Here is a 22,430-nt window from a genome sequence, read left to right as displayed (position 1 = left end):
TGGGAGCGACCCGCTACGTGCTAGTGCAAGTTCCGATGGACCTCAATAAAGTTTTCCATCCATAAAAGCTATTCTATGTGCTGCGAAGAATTAATTGTTCCAGGGTTTGCATTTAGCGGTTTCACCGAATCTTTGCAACCTTTATTTGGTCATCAATTTATGAGTCAATGAGGCGTGACAATATTTTCAGACAAGTTAGTGCAGGCGGACTTGGCCTGATTCACCCTTATGCTGGGCCAAACGCCACGCTTGCAGAGGGCGAACATATCTGAACCAAATGAATGCGTTGTATCGCGTTGTCTGCGTTGTCGCGCAACACAGATAAGCAGTAAATGAGTTGATGAGGAGTTATCAGGGGTTATAATGGTTCGACGCGGACGGATAAGGTGTTAAAGAGCGATAAGTGCTTATAATGGCCGGAGAAATTCTGATAAGGTTATTAAGGACCGATAAGGTTGCTAAGGGTCGTTTCAAGTCCGACAAGGTTGTTAAGGACCAATAAGGGCTAATAAGGGTCGGATCATTTCCCATAAGATTGATAAGGACAAATGATTGTTGATAAGAGTCGGATCGATTCCGACAAGGATGATAACGACCGATAAGAGCGGATAAAGGTCGGATCGAGTCTTATAAGGTTTATAACGACCGATAAGGGCTGATAAGGGTTTATACTGGTCGGATCAAGAACCAAAACAGGTTACAAGGTCAATAAAGGGTACATTTAATAAACCGTCAACTGTGTCGTCAATCGCGGTAAACATACGTCACGTCGTGGGGGTGGAGATGAGCAAGTGGTACAATGCTTACGCATACTTGGACAACACTAGTGTAGTTTCTGCATAATATTTTTAAGACTTGGCATAAGTTACCTGGAACACCCTGTATATCCAGAAAGAATGTAAGAGGGCCGTTTCCACCCGCCGTGGTTGCTCAGTGGCTATGGTGTTGGGCTGCTGAGCACGAGGTCACGGGATCGAATCCCGGCCACGGCGACTGCATTTCGATGGGGGCGAAATGCGAAAACACCCGTGTGCTTAGATTTAGGTGCACGTTAAAGAACCCCAGGTGGTCAAAATTTCCGGACTCCTCCACTACGGCGTGCCTCAGAAACTGGTTTTGGCACGTAAAACCCCAAAATAATTTAAAAAAGGGGGACGTTTCGAAAGTAAGTTTCGTCATTGTTTTGAAAGAGAAGGCGGTACAGCAGGTGAGACAAACCATTGCCATAAGAATCCACCCCCGCTGCTGGTTCAACGATGGAAGGGGCGTCAGTGGAGGAGGAATGACGCATGCGTAGAGCGCCAAAAAAGAGAGAGTAGCAGCACACCGGCGTGCCCGAAATTATTCCAGTACAAATCACGATGGCAAACAGACGTGTGCTGACAACGTGGTCGCCAATGAAAGTGCGTGCTGTTATCCGGTATGAATGAGCACCTGTTTCCTGCATTGAAAGCCGCACTCTCGAAACGTCATTTCCAAAACAGTGCTGAGGTGGAGCAGGCTGTGCGACAATTCCTTGTGTCGCAGGGCACCGAGTTTTACCGGAGTGGTTTCTTCAAACTGATTGCACGCTACGACAAATGTCTCAATGTCGGTGGCGACTATGTGGGAAAATAGTGCAAGGTGTATAGTTTATGACGCCACGGTGTATCCTTTTTTTTTTTTTGGCGTTAAACTTTCTGCTGTTGGCGTCGCCGTGAAGTTCCGTATGAAGTCCAAGTGCGATAACCGTCGCCGCGCGCCCTACGCTGTATGTGCGAGTGAAAGCGTGTGAAGGGAACCGGCGATCGGCTGCTTAATCTCGCCCGAGCGAGAGAGGCGGAAGCGGGAAGGGAGCGCGCGGTCTGCCGTCGCGCGCGAGGTACCTAACGTTGCGAGGCACTGGGGCGAGGGGGGGGGGGGGAGGGGCGTTGAGTGAGATGTGTTTGTTTGCTTGCGCGCGTGTGACACCATGCTTGTTAATTTAATTAGTATGCCTACGTTTACAGGCTTATACGGCCTATACAACTCTCCTTACTTCGTATAGCTGTCCAATAATTTGCTATTGCAATCGATGCTTCGCCTTTCGGGCGAAACTACGACTTTGATTCCAACCACCGCTGTTATGTTTGTCACACAAGATTTCGAAGTCGAGTTAACGTGTGAAATCGGTTTATGTGGGCACACACACATCGTCCGCAAAATATCAAGCGCGAATACAGCTTAGAACATACTTAAAAGCAATTTTAAAGTACGTGCGCGCAGCCAACCGCAAAACGCAGCACCTCGCGACATCGACAACAAGAAAGGAATGTAAACAACCGAGAAAACGCTACGTCACGAGTTTGCACTGCCGTCGGGGCGGGCCCTGCGAGCAAGTTCCTCGCCGCTCCGATCATCCCGGTGTCTTTTTTGTTCTCCCTGGTCGTGACGCTGACCTCTTTCGCCGCTGACGGCGGCGCAAAAATCGGCGAAAATTTGTTTCTGACGTGAAGTAACTCACAAAGTGACCTCGAAAGTGTGCATGTTATAAAACGTGGCTCGATATAGTAAATCGTTGGCGTGATTTCAGAGAGCTTCGGAATAGGGGCCCCAATAGTTTGGTGCGCCAAACAGCTTTGCGGGTGTTAGCGTTTTGTTAGATTTAGAATAGGGCTTTGCTTTTGCGGATATAGCGTCCTGCACTGACAGCGCCACCACGGCGTCAAAGAAAAGCTATTAGAAATAATTAAATAAAATATACCATTTTATAATAAGAATACTAATTTGAACTTTCGCGTATTCGCGTTTAATTACAATTTAGAGGTTATTCTGTAAGCAGCAAACAATTAGTTGCGCTTAGTTTTGAGCAAACCAATTTTACGTGCCTTCACTAGCCAAGCTTAGCCGTGTTAGGCCTACGAGCGATAAAATCCACAATCGAACTCGGAATCAGCGGCGTCTAATGAATCAATCTTCATAACACACGCTATAGTTGAGAGAAAGCGATAACCGCATTCACTTCTCCTAGCTTGCGAAATTCACGCCCTACCACGAATCGAACTCAGTTTGGTGCTAGTACAGTGGCCACTTCTAACCAGTGTAGTGCTAGGTTAGAGCCGTCGCTTCGATGGGTGCCGCCATGTTTGTTTACGCAAATCTTTTGGGGCAACTTTTGGGGCTCCCGCTAAATCAGTGAAATAGCGTGCCCGACGCAAAACCCAAACGCAGTTTGCGTCTCGCGCATGCGCAGTGGCTTCGACGCTATTTCTTTGTTTTGGGGCCCCTATTCTAAACTCTTTTGACCCGCAAGCGGTCAGCGCAGCCACTGCTGCAATCGTCTCCGCGAAGCGGCTCGCCTGGCTAACGTGTTTTCTCGTCGCTACCTTCGGCGTCGGGAAGACTAATTGTATTGTCACTTATGAGCGACATAGATGTGCAGACGTTCATTGTGTTGAAGAATATAGACGCTTTATTACCAGCTGCGCACGGGTCGCAAGGGACGTCGGCCTCGGATCCGACAGCTACCTTTTCCCAGCGATCGCCAGCTCGCTTGGCTTGCTCGGCGTCGGTAAGCGGCAAAAGTGGTCCGAGTTCGTGCGCGCCGCTGGAAGCTTAGAATAGACCCCGCTGAAGAGCAGCAGATTTGCTCGTTTCATTTCGAGCGTGCCTGGTATAAACAAAACCAGCCGAGCTTAGAGCAGTCCGACGATCTTCCACCAAGACTACGTTCCCCGAAGCCAGATGCTGTGTCGACTTTTACCTCGCCTTGTGCCCTGCTCCGGAGTATGCCTCATTCCCAAAGCGCCCTCTACGAATGGCTCGTACTACTTGTACCGGTGCGTACGCATATTGATAGCTGTTGCTAGCCGCACTTTCCGAGTCGCTGCTTTGTAGTGGATCCAATCAAATGTGGTTGGCCACGTCTAATTCGGCGGCGACCATGGCAAGCAGGAAATATTCGCCGCTGAACGACGAAAACAAGGTCGACCATGATGACGAGGACATCGTAAAGCAGGACCTTTAATAAAGTTTGTCCACTCCAATCGCAAAGCACGTGCAGGCGTAGCAGATGAATTAGCAAGACGAGGCTCTCGCGCCGGCTCTCGCGCTGGTGTGGACACGTCACAGTTTTGTGCGATCACATGTCCACCTGTGTTTACATTCCTTCTTTGCCCCCCCCCCCCCATCTCGTTGCTCTTCAAACCTAAACTTAAACCGGTTCCTACAATCAAGACTCCAAATAATTACCTGTCGCGCTCTGAAGCCAATGCTGTTTCGTGCGGTGCTTACTGGGTCATTAGCTAGTTATGGCAGCAGAAAAAACAAGACCGAAACTTTTTGTTTTCAGTACTTTAATGTGAAGTTGCCTTTATGGCGTACGACAGGTTTATATGCTGTGGGGTGACAGTTGGGGGTGGTTGGACTATGGACTCAGGGACTCAGGGGACCAATTGCAATGCATGCTCACTGACCTGGAGAGGCAAAGCAGAAGAGTGAGTCTAAAAATTAATCTGCAGAAAACTAAAGTAATGTTTAACAGCCCCGGAAGAGAACAGCAATTTACAATAGGCAGCGAGGCACTGGAAGTCGTAAGGGAATACATTTACTTAGGGCAGGTAGTGACGGCGGAACCGGATCATGAGACGGAAATAATCAGAAGAATAAGAATGGGCTGGGGTGCGTTTGGCAGGCATTCTCAGATCATGAACAGCAGGTTGCCATTATCCCTCAAGAGAAAAGCGTATACTAGCTGTGTCTTACCAGTATTCACCTACGGGGCAGAAACCTGGAGGCTTACGAAAAGGGTTCTACTCAAATTGAGGACGACGCAACGAGCTATGGAAAGAAGAATGATAGGTGTAACGTTAAGGGATAAGAAAAGAGCAGATTGGGTGAGAGAACAAACGCGAGGTAATGACATCTTAGTTGAAATCAAGAAAAAGAAATGGGGGGGGGGGGCATGGGCAGGACATGTAATGAGGAGGGAAGATAACCGATGGTCATTAAGGGTTACGGACTGGATCCCAAGGGAAGGGAAGCGTAGCAGGGGGCGGCAGAAAGTTAGGTGGGCGGATGAGATTAAGAAGTTTGCAGAGACGGCATGGCCACAATTAGTACATGACCGGGGTGAGTGGAGAAGTATGGGAGAGGCCTTTGCCCTGCAGTGGGCGTAACCAGGCTGATGATGATGATGATGATGATGATGTACTATGGAAGTTCGGTTAGGTAGGTGTGGGCGGTGCGGAGAGGAAAGCAGGTGTGTCGCCGAGAGGAGAAAGTGGATGTAGTAGCCCGAGCGGCTGATTAGTTGGCGCAAGCGATGGCGTCATCAGCACGCTGCGCCCGGTCTACCGGGCTGGCGTGATGTACCGGAGCTAGTAGGCCGCGGCGGCAGAGCGGACGCGAAAGCTTCGCTTACACCGATTGCCACAAAGTGTGAGGTCTGCGATATTGCTAAAGAGTTAGCTTAGCTCGCTCCTCAGTTTCGCGCCGTCGCCGTCCGCAGCGCAGATCCTGACAGCGCGCCAACATAAGTCTGTGCGAGTAGAATATGCTTCCATTGGTGCAAGCTGTTAGGATCGGCCAGCGGGGTAGTGACCTTCTAACCTTTCCTGCCCCACTGCGACGAAAAGCTTCGTGAAGCTAACAATGTGTCACCCTAGGACAGACTGCGGCGCCCGCAAGGCGAGACACGTTTGGCGGACCGAGTATTGTTTGTTGGTTCACTGTCGCCTTCACGGACCAATGGGAGCAAGAAAACTCCCGGAAAATGGTGTTCTAAGGCGTTCCATCACGGACTCCGGTAACCGCCACGGTCGTTTGGCATACGTTCCAGCTAACTGCGGGGTCATCCCAGGAACCAAGACGCGCCAGCATGAGTCAAGCGTAGCAATCTGCGTCTACGAAGCTCTCTTCGTTTCTGTGTGTTTAGTGAAAAAAGGTGCGGGGGTGATTGTGTGAACCCTCACCCTCAACGCGGGTCCTTCGACGACTTCGGACGCTCCGATTGGACGAGGTGGCGGGGGGGGGGGGGGACGTGGGAGATTTCACTCGCCTAGGTATCTAGGGAGGACAGAGGGGACTTAAGATAACTTTTTCGGCTCGTCGGGTTGCTTCACTTCAGTCATGCTAGATTGATGAGACGTAACGTTCTCCACTCTTCATGTATATATTGTAAATGAACCCCGTACTCCTGGTTCTCGATGGGAACACGTTACTTCCTTCAACAACGTCCTTAGCGTGGATGAGTCGGAGGACGGCATGGGCCAGCTACCCCTTTTGACATGCCCAGCCCCAACTCTTATAAAGCGCACGCAATGCTGCATACACTTCCACCAATAACAGAGGAGAGTTTGGTCACGTGACGGAAAGCTCGGTTCCCTGCAACGACACCAGATGGATTTGCTCTCCGCGCATCACAAGAAGATACTGTAGCAATTATGCGCCACAAGATGAGGCATGTGTGTGCTGCAGAAAAACTCCGGACACGATTCGGCACATCGTAATAGAATGCCAAGGTATTTACCCATCCAGACCCGTAAGGAATGTTCACCTTCCAGAAGCGTTGCGATTCAAAGAAAATGGAAGGATTAACTGGTCAGCAGTCTAGATAAGTAGGATACGTTTAGAGTATTGGCGGAAAAAGGAAGCAGCGAAGAGATTGATAGAGCTGGAGTCATTGCAAGCGTAGGTAACGGTACAATATAGCGATATAGGTTTTAAATATGAAAATTAAGATCGAGATCAGATAGGCGAAAGGCTAGATGGCGATAGATGTAGGTTAGTTCACTTTTTGTCGCCGCCCCGTTTCAAAGAGGATGCCAGTAAACATCACCGTCATGATCATCGCTTGCCCATCACTAAGGTCCCTAGACTTTACGCATCATGGGCGGCGAAGCCCGTTGATTGTACCCGCGGTATCGCGAAAGTTTAGCCACGGCGCGGTCACGCCCCGCCTATCCTCTGCGGTCACGCCTCGTCTGTTCTCAATGTTGTGTTGGGTAGCACCGCTGGGTAGCATGTATCAGTACCTGACGGCTTAGTACTGCGTCCTCTCTAATTTGTTTTTGTGATAGGCATGGCAAAAGAGCCTTTGATAACTCAGAGGGAGCCTGTTAACTCAGCCTAATAACTCAGAGGGAGCCGAAAATAATGATTTAACTAAGTTTTCAACTTCAATTCCGACTCGGCAAATTTCGATTTTACTATACTGTTGTCCCCACTAACAAATGTAAGCAGCTGTCAGGCTACCAGCTGGGATTATGGTTGTACCTACGTGCGCGTGTGTTATGCTAGTTCTTCCAATACGTTTTATTGTCATCCCAAGGCACTTGAATATGTGATTAAAGAACAAGGAACATATTCACCATATTCAACAAGGAACAAAGACTCACCTGAACGCCCCGTAACATCCTGAGTTCCCCAAGGCTCCGTACTTGGTCCTCTGCTTTTCCTAATTTATATTAACCACCTTCCTGATTCCATTGACTCACAAATTAGAATCTACGCTGATGATTTAGACAAATATCTAACGCTTCTGATTCAGCCACTCTTCGATCTGATCTGGATAACATCTCCACTTGGTGTCACACCTGGTCTATGAAACTAAATATTGGCAAGTGCAAAGCAATGAGGATAACGCGTAAGCCTAAGCAGTATTCATGACCACCTGCTTCCTTAATAATTATCCTTTAATTTGTGTCTCTGATTATAAGTATCTTCGCGTATACATTACCGCCAACCTATCACGGAAAACGCACGTTGAACGTATCACTAATAATGCTAACCGAACATTTGGTTTCCTTCACCGTAATTTTTCCTTGGATCCTGTATCCCTAAAACTACTTCTATATAAGACTCTTGTGCGCCCGAAAGTAGAGTGTGCCTCTTCCGTTTCGTTTCCCCACACCAAATCACCCATACAATTATCGAATCCATCCAAATCGCTCTGTTCGCTTTGTACTTTCTAATCATTCTCATTCAGCCAGTGTAACGCTTATGGAGAAAACATTAGATCTTACTGAACTTTCCTTACGCCGTCGTATTTCTCGTGTATGCCTCATTTACAAAATACATTTCACCAATGAAACTCTAAAGCGATCACTTTTTATTAGTCCTACTTACTTTTCATCCCGCATGGACCACCGGTTCAAAGTTGGCGTGCCAAGCTGCAGGACTAATATTTGTGTTGATTCGTTTCTTCCGAAGACCAGCGCGCACTGGAACCACCTTCCCGCCTCCGTCGTGTCCATCACAGTAGCCGAAGCCTTCAAGTCTGCTGTATATGGTCATCTTCATTAACCTGCCTTCCACGCATGCATTCTTGTCCATTACCCACTTCTCTCTGTAACGCCGAACGGCCCTGAGAGTAAATGAAATGAAATGAACTATATTATTCCGCTGCACGCATCAGGGAGCCCACAATCTCGCATAAAAGATTGCTCGCTCTCTTCTGCGGCTTTCGAAGGCCCTTTCTCTATCGCCGCCGTCAATGACGTCATAGACCGTGCGACAAGTAATAGACGCCAGCCACTTAGTGTCAGTGATTGTTCATGACCATGAATTACTCCTGATCGCGCCTGCATTCACACCCTTCCAGTCTTCTATAGCAAACGGTGAATCGGCGGTTGTTGACTCTTCCAGACCGTCCCGTCATCGCTCCTTTGTCTCTCAGGGGTACCTTTGTAGGACGCTAACCTCTAACTTGAAGGGTTGCCACAAGTGCTCCGTAGAAGGAAGAAAAAGAAAGAAAAAGAAAAGCAATATGCAGGGGGCATTGCTATCGGTGCCGCTCCATGCATGCTGAGAGAAAATGGGTTGAGTGTGAATGGGGAAAGTAAGCGTGTTGCGTTTATTTAATAGCTCTATTTTTATTAGGTCATTTCATAAGTTTGTTCGGGAGAACAATAATTGAATGACATCGCACTCACTCCAATGTGTTATCAGGTTTGAAGAAAAGGTGTTGGAGGGCCGTTTTTGAAGTTTTGCAAGCCTGGAAGCCCTAGCAGTTGAGCAGATACATGGGATTCATTAACCGTCGCATTCCATGTGAATTAGTAAAGAACAATAAATTAGCGGTCGTAACTAGCACCACTTTTGTGATATCCTTCCGAAAACCTATTGAGGGATACGTTCGCGTTCCCTGTGTTATTACCCATATATCCTTCGTTACGCACCTGCCGAAGATGTGTTAAGGTGACCGCTTTGGCGGTAGAACATACTAAAACTGGATGCTAGCCTGAATGCCTGCTAAGTGCCTTGAATACAACCGAATTCAGCTCCACAATTGTGACGTATGCTCTAAAATAATTGATGAAAAAGATAATCAGCGAAACCAGGTAATTAATTGGTTAAACAACTCACTGATTGTCACAATTATGGTTGCCCACTACAGCTATAATAATGCGTTGCTGAAAAAAAAAGACGTCATTTACACTCAACTGTCTCCAGCTGATTGGATCTTCTTTGTAATTGCCGGTGTGAGGGAAGATAGAATTGGATCCATTGTGAAATGAGAGTAGCGTTACAGACATTGAAGAAGAAAGAAGACGCCACAAGCATTAACTGCTTTTTAATACGTATTTTTTCTTTCACATAAAAGTTTTGTTGCGAGTAAGCGCTTGGTGGTGTCTTTTTTCTTTGTATATTGCGATTCCCTCATTTCATTATGTACTGGTGCACCAACTCGCCCAAATATTAACCTGGCTGCAAGATACAAGAGCGCAACGATGCCAAATTGCTCATCGACAAGGTGCGCCTGACTATTTAGTGTAATGCAGCGTTAGTGAAAGTATACGTTCCTAGACAATATCGTGTGAAGTAATTCGAGAATGCGAGCTACGTTAGGATATGCTACCGCTTTAAAACAATCTTACAGCTGCAATTTAACCTTGGGAGAAACGTCAACGGACACTGCATAATTTTCCATTCAGTGAACAGCACAAAATGGTTAGCTGTTCTTGACGTTCTTTTACGACCGATGCCGGCATAGCCTCCATACGAAACTGATGGCACGAGGCGGTGCTCATTGAAGCTTCGCAAGCGGTGGAGGTGCTTCATGCACGCGCAATGATACTGAAATCCACCTTTCTGACCGACCCGCCTCCGTGCGAGCTTCTTGAAGAAAACCCCTCCACCACTAGTCGATCTGCACCTGAGACAGGCACACAAAAGCTCGACTGTCTCCAATCGCTGTCCGAAGGAAACCCTAGTGCTTTGGCCCAGTGGCACTCCGATGGGCGTCTGCCCCGTTGCGGAAGCAACCACCTGGCGATTTGCCGCACGCGACCAGCCCAAGAGGGGAGTGCGTAAACGGGAGCGTGCCTCCTGTGGTGGTGGGGGGAGGGGGTGGCGTTTTCCTTCCTAGGCCGGATGGAACATCTGGAGGCCGCTCCTCGCTCGTGGCCCATGAAAGGAAGCAGCCGGCACGTGCAGCCGGCGCGTGCGGCGGCTCGCTCAATGCACGCGCCGGCAGGGCAGATGGTTGGGCGCCCGCGTCGCCCCCACTCCCTCCTTCCCCCCGTAGCCACCACGCGCCTGTCGACGTGCGCTCACTCTCCGCCGGCTAGGTTGGAGCCGCGGCCCAGCGCGTGATGCGCGTCGTGCGCCGCGAACTCATCGGCTGTATGCGCGCCGCAGGCTTGCGTTGCGAGCGCGCTGCTGACTGCCTTGGAGACGGGACGCATAGATCGAGCTTCGGAATGCCAGTGGTACGCAACGATAGCGTTCTGCAGTCCCCTCACCTCGACGGAATGCTCATGCTGAGGTCCCTGGTACGTGCTCACCTTCTGATATCTTTTACCATTTGGACGTTTAGCGCTGTACATGGGAGTGTATTTGTAGTGTAACAGCATTTTAATGGTGAGCTATAGTTGGTCCATCTTAGATATTTATTGAAACAACGCGAAAAGTTGGCGGAGACGATGAGGAGAGGTCAAATAGAGCGATGTTGCTGTCTTGCGATTCGTGCATAATACAGAAAGCTTTCTTTCATTATGAAACGGCAAATTTCTGCAAGTCATTCGCTGAGAAGTTTAAGAAGATGTGACAGCATGCAGGGCACGGGGCTACACAAAGTATTTTGTGTGCGACCTGTGCTCTACGCAGATTCACGTGTTCGCAGTTTTTGCATAACAGAAATGTACACGTGCAGTGTGGAATTGCGTTAGCGTGATAGAGGTATGGACGTGCTTCATGGATGTCTTCTTTTTCTTTCGCTGTTCTCGTGTTTAGTGTTCGTGGATACTCGCGTTTCCGAAGAACGATAGAAACGACACTAACATGCTTTGTTTGGAATCCTTTCTTATTCGAAATGGATACGGCACCTTTCAACAACGAAGTTCAGCGTTCCAACTGCCAGCACTCTTGAAAAGAAGTTCATAAGTTCGCAACTACTTACGTTTACTAACTGCCTTCATTACTAACGTTTTCCAAGGGATCTTGTATATAACACTAAAGAGCCACAGCTGTGATGAGAGGTACGTGCATTATCTTCGTTACCGTTACGCATGGCATCGACCGCAATACCAAAAAAGTGTGTAATGATTGTTTTCCTTAGTATTCTTTCTTTCGCGTTTTGTCGTCTTCGGCTCAGACGTTGTACAGGAAATTTAGAGCAATGCAGCAAGTATACAGCTCGTTCGTTCGTTCGTTCGTTCGTTCGTTCGTTCGTTCGTTCGTTCGTTCGTTCGTTCGTTCGTTCGTTCGTTCGTTCGTTCGTTCGTTCGTTCGTTCGTTCGCTCGCTCGCTCGCTCGCTCGTTCGTTCGTTCGTTCGTTCGTTCGTTCGTTCGTTCGTTCGTTCGTTCGTTCGTTCGTTCGTTCGTTCGTTCGTTCGTTCGTTCGTTCGTTCGTTCGTTCGTTCGTTCGTTCTGCAGGTGCTTCATCCTCTCTGACGCTAGGTGCTGCAGGGGCCTAGAGTAGCGAAACCCCGTTGGAAGCTGGAGGTGTGTTGGCTGGGAGTCCAGGGGCTTTTATTATGACCTGCTGTAAACTCGCGGTCGCCATAAAGGCTAAAACAAGTTAAATTATGGGGTTCTACGTGCTAGAACCACGATCTGACTATGAGGCAGACCGTAATGGGGGACACCATATTAATTTTGACCACCTAGGGTTCTTTAACGTGCACTCAGTGCACGGTACACGTGCGCTTTTGCATTTTGCCCCCATCGAAATGCGGCCGCCGCGACAGGGATGCCATCAAAACTATTCGTCTCTTCTATTTCGCTGCCCTTTCTGCACTAGTTGAGGGAGTGCAGCACCTTCGTCCTCGATTTTAGTACAGCGAGCGCCGCCTGTACAGCGCTATTCGATATGACTTCGTGCAAGTTCAGCACGAGTTCACGGTTCTCCTTCACTCACTACTCTGAAAATACACATATCATGCCAGCTTTCGGTAGCAGGCGACATGGCGCAGCGCTATTTCGTTCATGGTGCGTGGACGTAAATATCGCCTGCTTTGTTTACAACGTTTCCTGTAGCTGGCATAAGAATGTCAGGTACAAGGTCTATTGTAAGTATAAAGTACGAAGGTTAAGCGTGGACGAGACAAGTGACAAGCGCAGACTGTCATAAGACGTTTTATTATCGATACGTCAAACTTATACAAGGAAGTGAAAGAGCTCACTGAAAAAAAGAAATGAAAATAATACAAGAACTACAGTGAAGGTGGAAGCAAGAAAAACAAACAAGTAAGTAGCAAGAAAACAAGAGATACACAAAGCGTTGTAAAGTAGCATCACAACCGCCTATATATACCATATGTGTGCCTTCCTGAAAACTCTCATGCTATCCATGGCCCTATCAGACCGCGCTCAAGATTTGAGGAATGCGCACATATATATGGTAGGTGGTTGTGATGTTACTTTACATCGCTTTGTGGTATTTCTTTTTTTTGCTACTCACTAGTTCTTGTATGTTTTCTTTTTCAGGTAGCTCTTTCACTTCCTTGTATAAATTAGGCGCATTTATAATAAAACATCAGTTGGTAGCCTGCGCTTGTCCTTATCAATTCTCTCGTCCATGTTTAACATTCGTGCTGTACACTTACAATTATGAGTCACCAACTTGCCCAATCAGAAAACCTGATAAGTTCGATGTCTGGATGGTTATGGGGGCAGGCTAGTAAAGTAATAATAATATTTGGGGTTTTACGTGCCAAAACCACTTTCTGATTATGAGGCACGCCGTAGTGGAGGACTCCGGAAATTTTGACCACCTGGGGTTCTTTAACGTGCACCTAAATCTAAGCACACGGGTATTTTCGCATTTCGCCCCCATCGAAATGCGGCCGCCGTGGCCGGGATTCGATCCCGCGACCTCGTGCTCAGCAGCCCAACACCATAGCCACTGAGCAACCACGGCGGGTAGGCTAGTAAAGTAGTGTGACACGTTAAATTACTTTCGATCGCATGTGTTAGTCTTGGAACGCGTTTTTGACGGAAAAACGGCATCCACGTACACCATTCCGTTCTCACAAGGTGGCACTATCAATATAACGATTATTGGGATAACGAAAAGAAAATACCTTCCCTTTTGCTGCGTGCAAATTTGTCTAAAAGGTTCACGACAGGCGTGCAATGCCTGCCATGCAAGGAACGTTAATGGGAGGTGCTGCCCGATTGCAGAAGCATGTCCGCACAGGGGCCAAACTTTGAGCACAGAATACTTGAAAGCAAAACGCTGTGGCGCGTCACAAGAGCAGACGCTATACGACGTAATGCGCCGAAAGCGCGATATGCGCCGAGCAGACAACAAGACTTGCACTATTCTATTTGTTTTCGAAATAATCGTGCATTGTTAGTGCACGTGAACTTTCTGAACTGGCACTGCACTCTGGTGTGCACACGCACGGTACCGCAACGGAACTAGAGAGAGAGAGACAGAGAGAGATGAAAACGAGAGAAAGGCAGGGAGAAAAAACAAATGAATCGTTGGAGGTTGACGAGTTAAAAGAATAAAATAGCCATAGTGAAACGAAAGTGAGGTTTAAAGCCCAATAGGCTTCTACGCAAGGCGTTGATCGACTGTCGTGCTTGTGCAGGGCGGCGCCACGTAGCGCGGGGCATGCCGACGCCTGGTTGCAGCAGCAACAGCAGCGACGAGGGCAGCCAGCTGGACTGGGCCATCGCGGGATACCGAGCCTGCGCCCAGGAGGCCCTGCGGTTTCTCATCGAGCAGGAGCAGCTGCCAGGTGCGTGCGCACAGACTTCTCAGTCCGGTCTGCGACGCCGGCACTCGCGGCGGCTGGACTGAGCGATCTCCAGCTGCCGGGCGCAGCGCCCTTAAAATGATCAGAAATAAGCTTATCACTAAGGGAGCAATGCGCTCGCTTGCTGATAGGCGACGGTGCTATGTCTTCTCAGCGACCGTCGTGTAGAGCGAGCCAAGGAGCGGGGACCTCTGGAAGTCATACCAGTTCACTGCCGGACTGCAGTACGCGCACGCCCTCTTTCTAGTCCGGCCGTGACCAGCTATACAATATATCTATCCTCTCAGCACTCGTAGTTAGTAAATAGTGGGCTTGAGGGACACTACTACAGAGCTATAGTCTTTGTCGTCGCGTGACGATTTAGGTAGTATCACGTGACGGTGGCTCGTCACGTCCGTCAGAGTGAGGACAAGAGTGCGAAATGAAAACAGAAATAGCTGGTACCGCCACCGCATTAGCTACAGATATTCTGACTCTCAGCTTATGCAAATAAGTTATTTTCTGCTTGGAAATATGCGTAAATACTTACATATTCCATAAAATTCTTCACAAGTTCTCACCGTATTGGGAGCCCATGCTTTGAAGTGATATATAAGTAGGAACCTTATGAAAACGTGAAGCTTTTTTATCAGATCAAGAAAATCTTGAAGCCAGAGATTTCATCCTATATATTGCAGTTTATTAAATCTTTTTTTCATTTAAGTCACATCGCATATTCTTACAATGAGGGTGTCGAACCGAAAATGACGGGCTCATTTCGGGTTCAAGGTAATTTTATTTCATTCCGGTTCAGTCCATGTTTCGGGGAATAAAATCAACTAACAGTTGGCAAACCGCTTCGGAACGCAGAATCGATTCAGTGTTTCCCGTGCATCCCCCCCCCCCCCCTATATCATGCTCAAGAAGAAAAGAAAAAAAAAAGAAAAATTAAGCAGAGCCAATCACCACGGGATAAGATGAAGGCACCTCGTTAAAGAAAACCTCCCAAAACATCTAAAATATCGCAATTGCAAATCTAACTCTTTGCCCACTCTCGACAACATGCATGTATTCTCTACTGACGTCATGCGAGTGGACATTCGCGTAGCGCCATACGAGTGCGCGCTCGCATAACGTCATAACAACAACAAATTGTGCCCCTCCGCGCCGCACATATCCGCCAAGAGTCCGCCGGCCACTCTGCAAAATGCGCAGCTTCGGGTGACGGAAGTGGTTTGAGTACGCCAAACAAATTTCCCTAAGTATTATAATGTAAGCACTTTTATAGCGACGCCGTTAGCCTCTCAATGGTCGGCATTTGGTCGGCAAAAATGTGGGCCGATCCCGGAGGTTGTGCAATAGCAGGCCAACCTGCAGCGAAGGTGAAGCAGGCTTCAAGAACTAAGCAAAGTGAAACGAAAAGTGCGTACCTTCTTTGGAATCACGCTACAACATGCTGAACAGCATTCGTTTCAATAAAGAACATGCACAAAACAAACATACCAACCACATAACTGATGATAAGGCGCTCCTGATAACAATGCGAAGCACGTAGCGCTCCCCGCATGCGTTTCCCGGTAAAGATTACTGTTGCGTAAGCTGCCGTGGCCACGACAGTTTGCGATATGGGAAGGGATCTCACATAGCCTTTCGTATATAAAAATTGACTCGCCATCCAGACCCTGCGAAAGTGCGCGGCCAGCGAAGCTGTTAGAAACCACTCAAATGCCGTCGATGGGGATATGAAATGTTTTATTGTTCTACACAGCCTTTGCACGACACCGTTGTTTTGCACTTTTCGACGCTCGTCGTATTCACGCTTCGGAAGTCCTTGCGTGGTCTACCCATAGCGGTCTTGCAGTGAACTGAACGAGTTGCTAGGCGGGTCTCCCTTTTACATACGAAGTTTGGTGACGTCACTCACTGATTCGTATGCTGTTGTTGCCCCTTTCCCACCGGAGCATCTTGTGCAACCTTTATCTTTACCGGGAAACACACGCGACGAGAAGAAACGCGCCTCGCATTGTTCACAGGTGCCTTACCATCCATCGTGCGGTTTTGACGCTTGTTTTGTGCTTTTCTTTATTTAAATGAATAATGAGCTGTGTGTTCTATACCTGATTCTAAAAAAGATACGCACTTTTTTCGTCTTATTTATTTATTTATTCTTTGCTGACAGACACGAAAAGTCCCGACCAACTAGAGGGTAACAGCTTCGCTGTAAAAGAACCAGCCTAGCAACTGATCTCATTGTTGTTGCAGCACCACTATGAGTAGGCAGTGCACAGTTAGCACTCCCGAGGAGCAGCAAAGGGAAAAAAAGAAACGGCAATACGAACCTGCGCCGGCGTGCTGTCAAATTTATTATGGCTCCCATTATGCCATTACTCTACATTACAATCACTACCATTACTCTAAAGCAATAAAGCATTGCATATCCCCCTCAGCAGCTGTAGGGGTTTTTCCGACAACGGTGTACTGTTTTGATTACATGGAACTCATGTATGAATTCAGATGGCGAAAGAAAACGTTAGCAGATACACTTAAGACTGCTTACGGGTTGGAATGCGAAAGCATTATAATCGCTTAGGGGAAAGCTTTTCGATTTATGCCTTCGACATGCATTAAAATTCTTTCTGCTGAATCGGTGTGTGTACGTTTGCGTATACGTTGGCCACAGTTTCGAAACATACGGACCATTTTGTCGCAGAACGATAAATTTTTTTGTGTGTTCCCTTGCTTCGTTTTCTGAGGCGGGCGACCACGTTGCACAGCTGCCGCTGAGGTAGACGCGTCGGAGAGCATCCCAGTTCGATGAAATCCGAAGGCAGCGACGTGACGTGTGCAATGACGCACGCACTAGGCACACCTCATTCTATACACTCACGATTTGGCGTCGAGAGTGCATCGCCGTAGACACAGCACCGATGAATTCCGAAGAGCAAGTGACACGTGGGATGCAGTGACGGAAGCAGTGACGTGACGCGTACAATGATGCACGCACTAGGCACAACTTTAGTCAACCCTAACCGTGGAGCCACTGTGGCGTCGGGGAAGCGTGCTAGCCTCGTATCCGGGAGGCCTGGGCTCGGTTCCCACCCAGACCGACATGTACCAAACCTTATTTTCAATTCCATTAATTGAATTTGTTTACAGAAACCTGCCTGACAAATTTGACGTCAGTCCGAGCATTTTTGACGTGTTTTTACTCTAAGTGCCGTCGGCAATTTTAGTACCATCTTTCAGTCACGCTGCCGATGACAACACCGGGTTTACACACAATTTGGCATATAATGCTATCGCATTAAATGTTTCAGGTACTCCGTGCTCTCTATATAGTCGCTCTTCACCAGCGCTTTCGAGTCCCGAGCCTGTGGGTATATCTTATTTCAGTGCATTAATGTGAAAGTCGTTGCGGGGACTCTCACCGCTAATTCACGGTTATAATTACGGCATTCGAGCTTTTGAACAGAATACCTCAATTAACTTTTCCTGTCATTACTCTTCGGTGATTCACACGAACATGAACCGGGTTTAACCGATTTGGGCTGTAATTACGTAGAAGTGTTACACGCAAGGTTCTGGCGGTTTGTGTGCGTGGGCGAAAAAGATGGCGGCCACCCCAGAGCTAAAAGAGCTAAAGCATCGAGCAAAAGCGTATCGCCGGGTATACCCTAGCTGCGTTATTTAATCGCGAGAAGTGTCAAAACGTATTGTGATAAACAAAATATCGTAAGAAAAAAAGTAACACCGGAGTAGACACTGTTTAGTATGGATTGCGGTATGACGTCAGGGGTTCGGTAGGCAAACCACGTAACCCCATTTCAGCTCTCTACCACCCGTGCAATGGATAGGCTGCGTAAGGTGAGGACTGCGGAAGAACAGCGCGCCTACTAAGAACACCGTCGTGAGCAGAAACGGAAATTTGCGCGGCGACGACGGCCGGCACGTAATCCGGACGAAGATCGTGCCGCAGACGCAAAGCGTATGCACGTTTGGTTGGATCACCCCTAGCGACTCCACTCCCGTCGTAATTGTGAGTGATTTCAACATAGACGTGTCTCGGCCAGACAGAAAGTTGTCCGAGTCGTTTCTCTTGGAAAGGTTCGGCATTCAATGTTTCACAAACAACAGTGTGCCCACGACGCATCATCGGTCGTTTATAGACCTCACATTGGCCAAGAACTTTGCCAGCGTCTCTACAGAGCCACTCGCCGTATATCATAGCGACCATAAAGCGATAGTCACCTTGGTGACCTAATAATAAATAAAGAAAAGCGAACGAGAGAACGTTAAAAATAATAAAAAAAGCATTGAGTATGCAATTAATAAAACAACAAAAAAAATTGTGAGAGAAAACGAGATCCACTGTTACATGTGTCCTTTATTTTCAATGAACATATTTATTATAAAGATTTATCACCATATATATAGCTCCGCTGGTCATCCACCTTCACAGAGTGAAATGGCTCTGATTTCTTTTTCTGCAAAGTTGAACCCTTTTCTCTGCTCCGGAACGAAACATTATTAAATTATGGGGTTATACGTGTCAAAACCACTTTCTGATTATGGGGCACGCCGTAGTGGTGGACTCCGGAAATTTCGACCACTTGGGGTTCTTTAACATGCACCTAAATCTAAGCACACCGGTGTTTTCGCCCCCATCGAAATGCAGCCGCCGTGGCCGGGATTCGATCCCGCGACCTCGTGCTCAGCAGCCTAACACCATAGCCACTGAGCAACCACGACGGAACCGGAACGAAACAGTTTTGTGTTCAACATCACGGGCTTGCTGCAATTAGTATTCATACCGTGGCTGCACGTGCGTTGGGACAGATAATCAAGCAATATCTATTGTGCTGTACTTTAATGCACGTTTATGTCTCGCGACTCAAGCCTCTGTGCGCTAGCTTTGCGGCGTGGCCAGCAACTAAGTTTTGGTTAGTTGGACATTCCCACTGTCGAAAAAGAAGGTGCGGTTTTGAAATACCTTTTTTGTAAACGTGTAACAGCACAATTCTAGGCAGCACTCGAGCTCGAATCGCGAGATCTAGAGCGCTCTGAAACCAATGCTGCCACCTTTGTTGGTAGGTGGTGGTTCCAGCTCATGTGCTATGCCCCCACTTTTTGCTTACAACTCTAAGCAGGGCTTACTCGACATGAAGATACCTTACTGTGTCGGCTGCGAATAGGCGTTGTCTTTATATGAAAGCTTATTTGTTCTTAGAATGGCGGACAACGTCAATTGTTGCACACGTGCCCTATAAAAAGCTCTAAAGCACTTGTCGTGTGACTGCCCATCATACGAAGTTCAGATGCTTGCCCTTCGCATCGCTTTGGGGAAATTAGATGACAGACATTGTACAGAACAACAGATCCTGGGACCGCGGCCTCACACGTCTGCGATGCACAAAGCATCGTAGTCAGCAGTACATGTATTACCGCTGACTGACTGAACGATGAAAACTTCTGCATGTGTGTGTGTGCACATACTGTGAACTTTCCTTCTCTCATTTTACTCGTCCTTTATTGCCTTTTCCAACCTTCTCCAGTGCAGAGTAGCTAACGGGGCTCAGCATAGTTGGCTTCCCTGTCTTTGCCTTATCACTGCTCCCTTTCCCTTCGTACAAACAAGGTCATCGACACAGAGGTCATACACAGCGCCCAGCTGTTTATTGCTATATCGCCCAAAAATGTGCACTCATTAGCAATGAGCAGAACGCAATGCCTAACCATGTTTTTTATTCAGGTACGCTTCAAGCCCTCGTTGCTATGTCGTCATTCCATTTCACATCACGTGCTCATCACTCGGTTGAATTTTGTGCGCTAAACCAAATTATGTATGGAACAGAGTGTATGTACGTGAGTGCGTGCCTGTGAAAGTAAAGTAGGAATAAATTCCTTGCAGCTATTACGAGCTATACCAGTGACATGTTACAATATGGTTATGCGACATACGACGTCGTTGTGCACTGTGGAACTCGCCAAATGAAGCAGCAGTCATAAGCAGTCGACCTCAGCGTCTCCACCTTGCTTCCAGTAACATCGCCCTGCTTGCGCTTGCGTTGTAAGCGCTTCTCGAGAACTGTCGTAGCAGAGTTCATTCATGGCCCGATTAAACAGTCTATCTGTCAGCTAAGTACTCTTTCTCTCACGACGCAGGCAACGATCCCGTGGTGCTCGGCCTCTGGCGACACTTAGCCCTACAGGAGCTCACCATGGACGCGGACTCTGTGATGAGCCAGCAGGCGGCAGAAGGTGAATTGCCGTTGCACGTTCCAGCGGAGGACGAGGCTCCGTCCGGCAGCTCGGAGGAAGAAATTTCGCATCAGTTACGTGGTCAGGGCCAGGATCTGCTGATCAGCCGCGACCCACATCCTTCGAGCGACTGCCCGCAGAGCCTAGTCGATGCGCTGTCTCCGGTTACGCCGTCGTGCGTGAACAGCGCACCGATTGCGATAAGACGGACATCTCCCACCGCAGAACTGTGCAGACGCGCTCAAGAATAGTGACTGAATGTGCGCGCTAAGTCGGTGGACAATGACCTCTGTGGTCACTATTTCCGTCAGGCGTGTCACAGAGACAGATAAGTTACCGAATGCTCAATGTTTACACATCACTTAGTTTTTTTTATTAAGCCACAAGTCGCAAACAACTCCTGCTATCAGGAAATCAGTTTTCTTTTATAAGTGCTGGTATGCGATAAGAATCCGCGCTCATCGTATTGAAATATACTGTCTGCATGCTAGCGAGATTGGCGGCACTGCACGAGACGCTGCAGAGAAGGTGGCGTCATGGCTGAATGCGGGTCCCCGTTTTGCCTGCCGCAATTGGTATTTGCGAGGTTTGCTCGCAAATTTAGAATCTACATTTTTCTGGAATGCCTCGGCGTCATAAAAGAGGCTGCGTAATTTGAGAATTTCCATTTGCGTGTATCGCTACGCGAATGTAATTTACACACCTGTGCAAACGCATACAGACCAGCGCAAAAGCATACAGACCAGCGCTTCCGCGATAAAGCCGATTTTCTTATCCACCTGATAACGCAACTTGAAATTAAATCTTAGTGCTATTGTAGCGCGTAAAGGCGAGGACGCAAGAATGCACATGAAAGACAGACACGGCGCAGACAGTAGCGCCGTGTCTGTGTCTTTCGTGTGCCTTTTTGTGTCCTTGTCTGTATGCGCTAGCGTAGTACTTCCAAGATGTCATACCAACAAGCCCGCATTGCAACACTAGTTGAAATTGAAGACTGCAGTCCAAACTTGACATTTCGAACTTTCAAATGTATTCGTCAGTTTCAGTTTGTGCGTCTTAATTACGAAGAAAGTCTGCACTTTCGGCGAACCTGTGATCCGTATAGTTTTCCTCAAAGGTGTACATCTTGCTAGGATTACGCTCTTGCAACCGTCAAACCGTATGGAGCTAAGATCTCACACGGCTGCTTCTGTGCGCACCGCCAAGTAAGTGTTTTTCAAAAGTTGCGAGGCCACTGCACGAGTTCCTCCTTTTGGCGCTTCGAAGTTAAAAGGAGCGAGGAGCGATACGGTCCCTATTCCACAGCACCAAAAATTGTACAGGGTTCCCAGCAAGCAGTCTGACGACACCGTCGATACCGTGCGCAGTGGCTTCGAAACTTCGGAAAAAGATTACGCGTTCGGAAAACGTATTTTAACGGCGGCGCTGTGGATGCCTCGATTGTGCAAGTAGTGTCGCCTGTATATGCTAATTTGCAGGTGACGCTCTCACCTTCCCCGCGAATGAAGAGAGAGTGCGTGCGGGGCAGGTTCGCTTATTACGGAAGATGACAGGTACTTTACCTTTTAGAAGAATTACACTCTCCAGCTGGTTTGACATTAACCATCCCGGCGTTTATCCCTGCCTCCACTCCCTTCAACCCCCTTTTTCTTTTAAATGTTTTTTGAGAGCACTGACTTCATCAGGAGCTATTGGGTGAGTATGTCTGTCCACTGCTGAGTATGTCTGTCCACGCACAGGCCACTGCTGTGTCCTGAGCGGGTCTTTCGCTCCGTTGGATCAGATTCGTTGCCGCCTATTTGGCAAGAGCGAAGTCGTTTGAGGAGTGATTGTCGTAGATTAAAGACAAAGGAGAGAGATAATAATAATAATAAAGAAAACTTGCAAAGCGACAAAAAGGTCTGCGTGATGCGCGTGAGTAACGCGGCGGAGCCGTGCGGTACAGCCTTGCCGTAACACGAATCAGAACGTATAGCTCAGTAACGTGCTGGCGGGGTGAGGCCAACACATTACTGCAGTGTGTTG

The 22,430-nt window shown here is 48.0% G+C and overlaps 1 protein-coding gene and 1 long non-coding RNA gene across 2 annotated transcripts in view; one reads left to right on the top strand and one right to left on the bottom strand.

The window, feature by feature from the left end:
- Nucleotides 1-15,979, bottom strand: part of LOC142557455 (uncharacterized) — a 128,718-nt gene extending 112,739 nt beyond the window's left edge. The window contains exons 1-2 of the long non-coding RNA XR_012822772.1: nucleotides 15,651-15,979; nucleotides 8,086-8,323 (exon numbers count right to left, since the gene is read on the bottom strand). This is a non-coding gene — a long non-coding RNA (uncharacterized LOC142557455). The remainder of the gene's footprint in view (nucleotides 1-8,085; nucleotides 8,324-15,650) is intronic.
- On the top strand, nucleotides 10,526-22,317 carry LOC142557450 (uncharacterized). The gene is made up of 3 exons (XM_075669304.1): nucleotides 10,526-10,733; nucleotides 14,001-14,150; nucleotides 20,310-22,317. Exons 2-3 carry the CDS (start codon nucleotides 14,024-14,026, stop codon nucleotides 20,654-20,656), a joined length of 474 nt encoding a protein of 157 aa, XP_075525419.1. The 5' UTR covers nucleotides 10,526-10,733; nucleotides 14,001-14,023; the 3' UTR covers nucleotides 20,657-22,317.
- The last annotated feature ends 113 nt before the right edge of the window (nucleotides 22,318-22,430 follow it).

The sequence above is a fragment of the Dermacentor variabilis genome, chromosome 1 (assembly GCF_050947875.1).
Source record: "Dermacentor variabilis isolate Ectoservices chromosome 1, ASM5094787v1, whole genome shotgun sequence".
NCBI classification, from domain to species: Eukaryota; Metazoa; Arthropoda; class Arachnida; order Ixodida; family Ixodidae; genus Dermacentor; species Dermacentor variabilis.
Note: the sequence above shows the minus strand (reverse complement) of the source record. Positions and strands in the feature narration are given on the sequence as shown.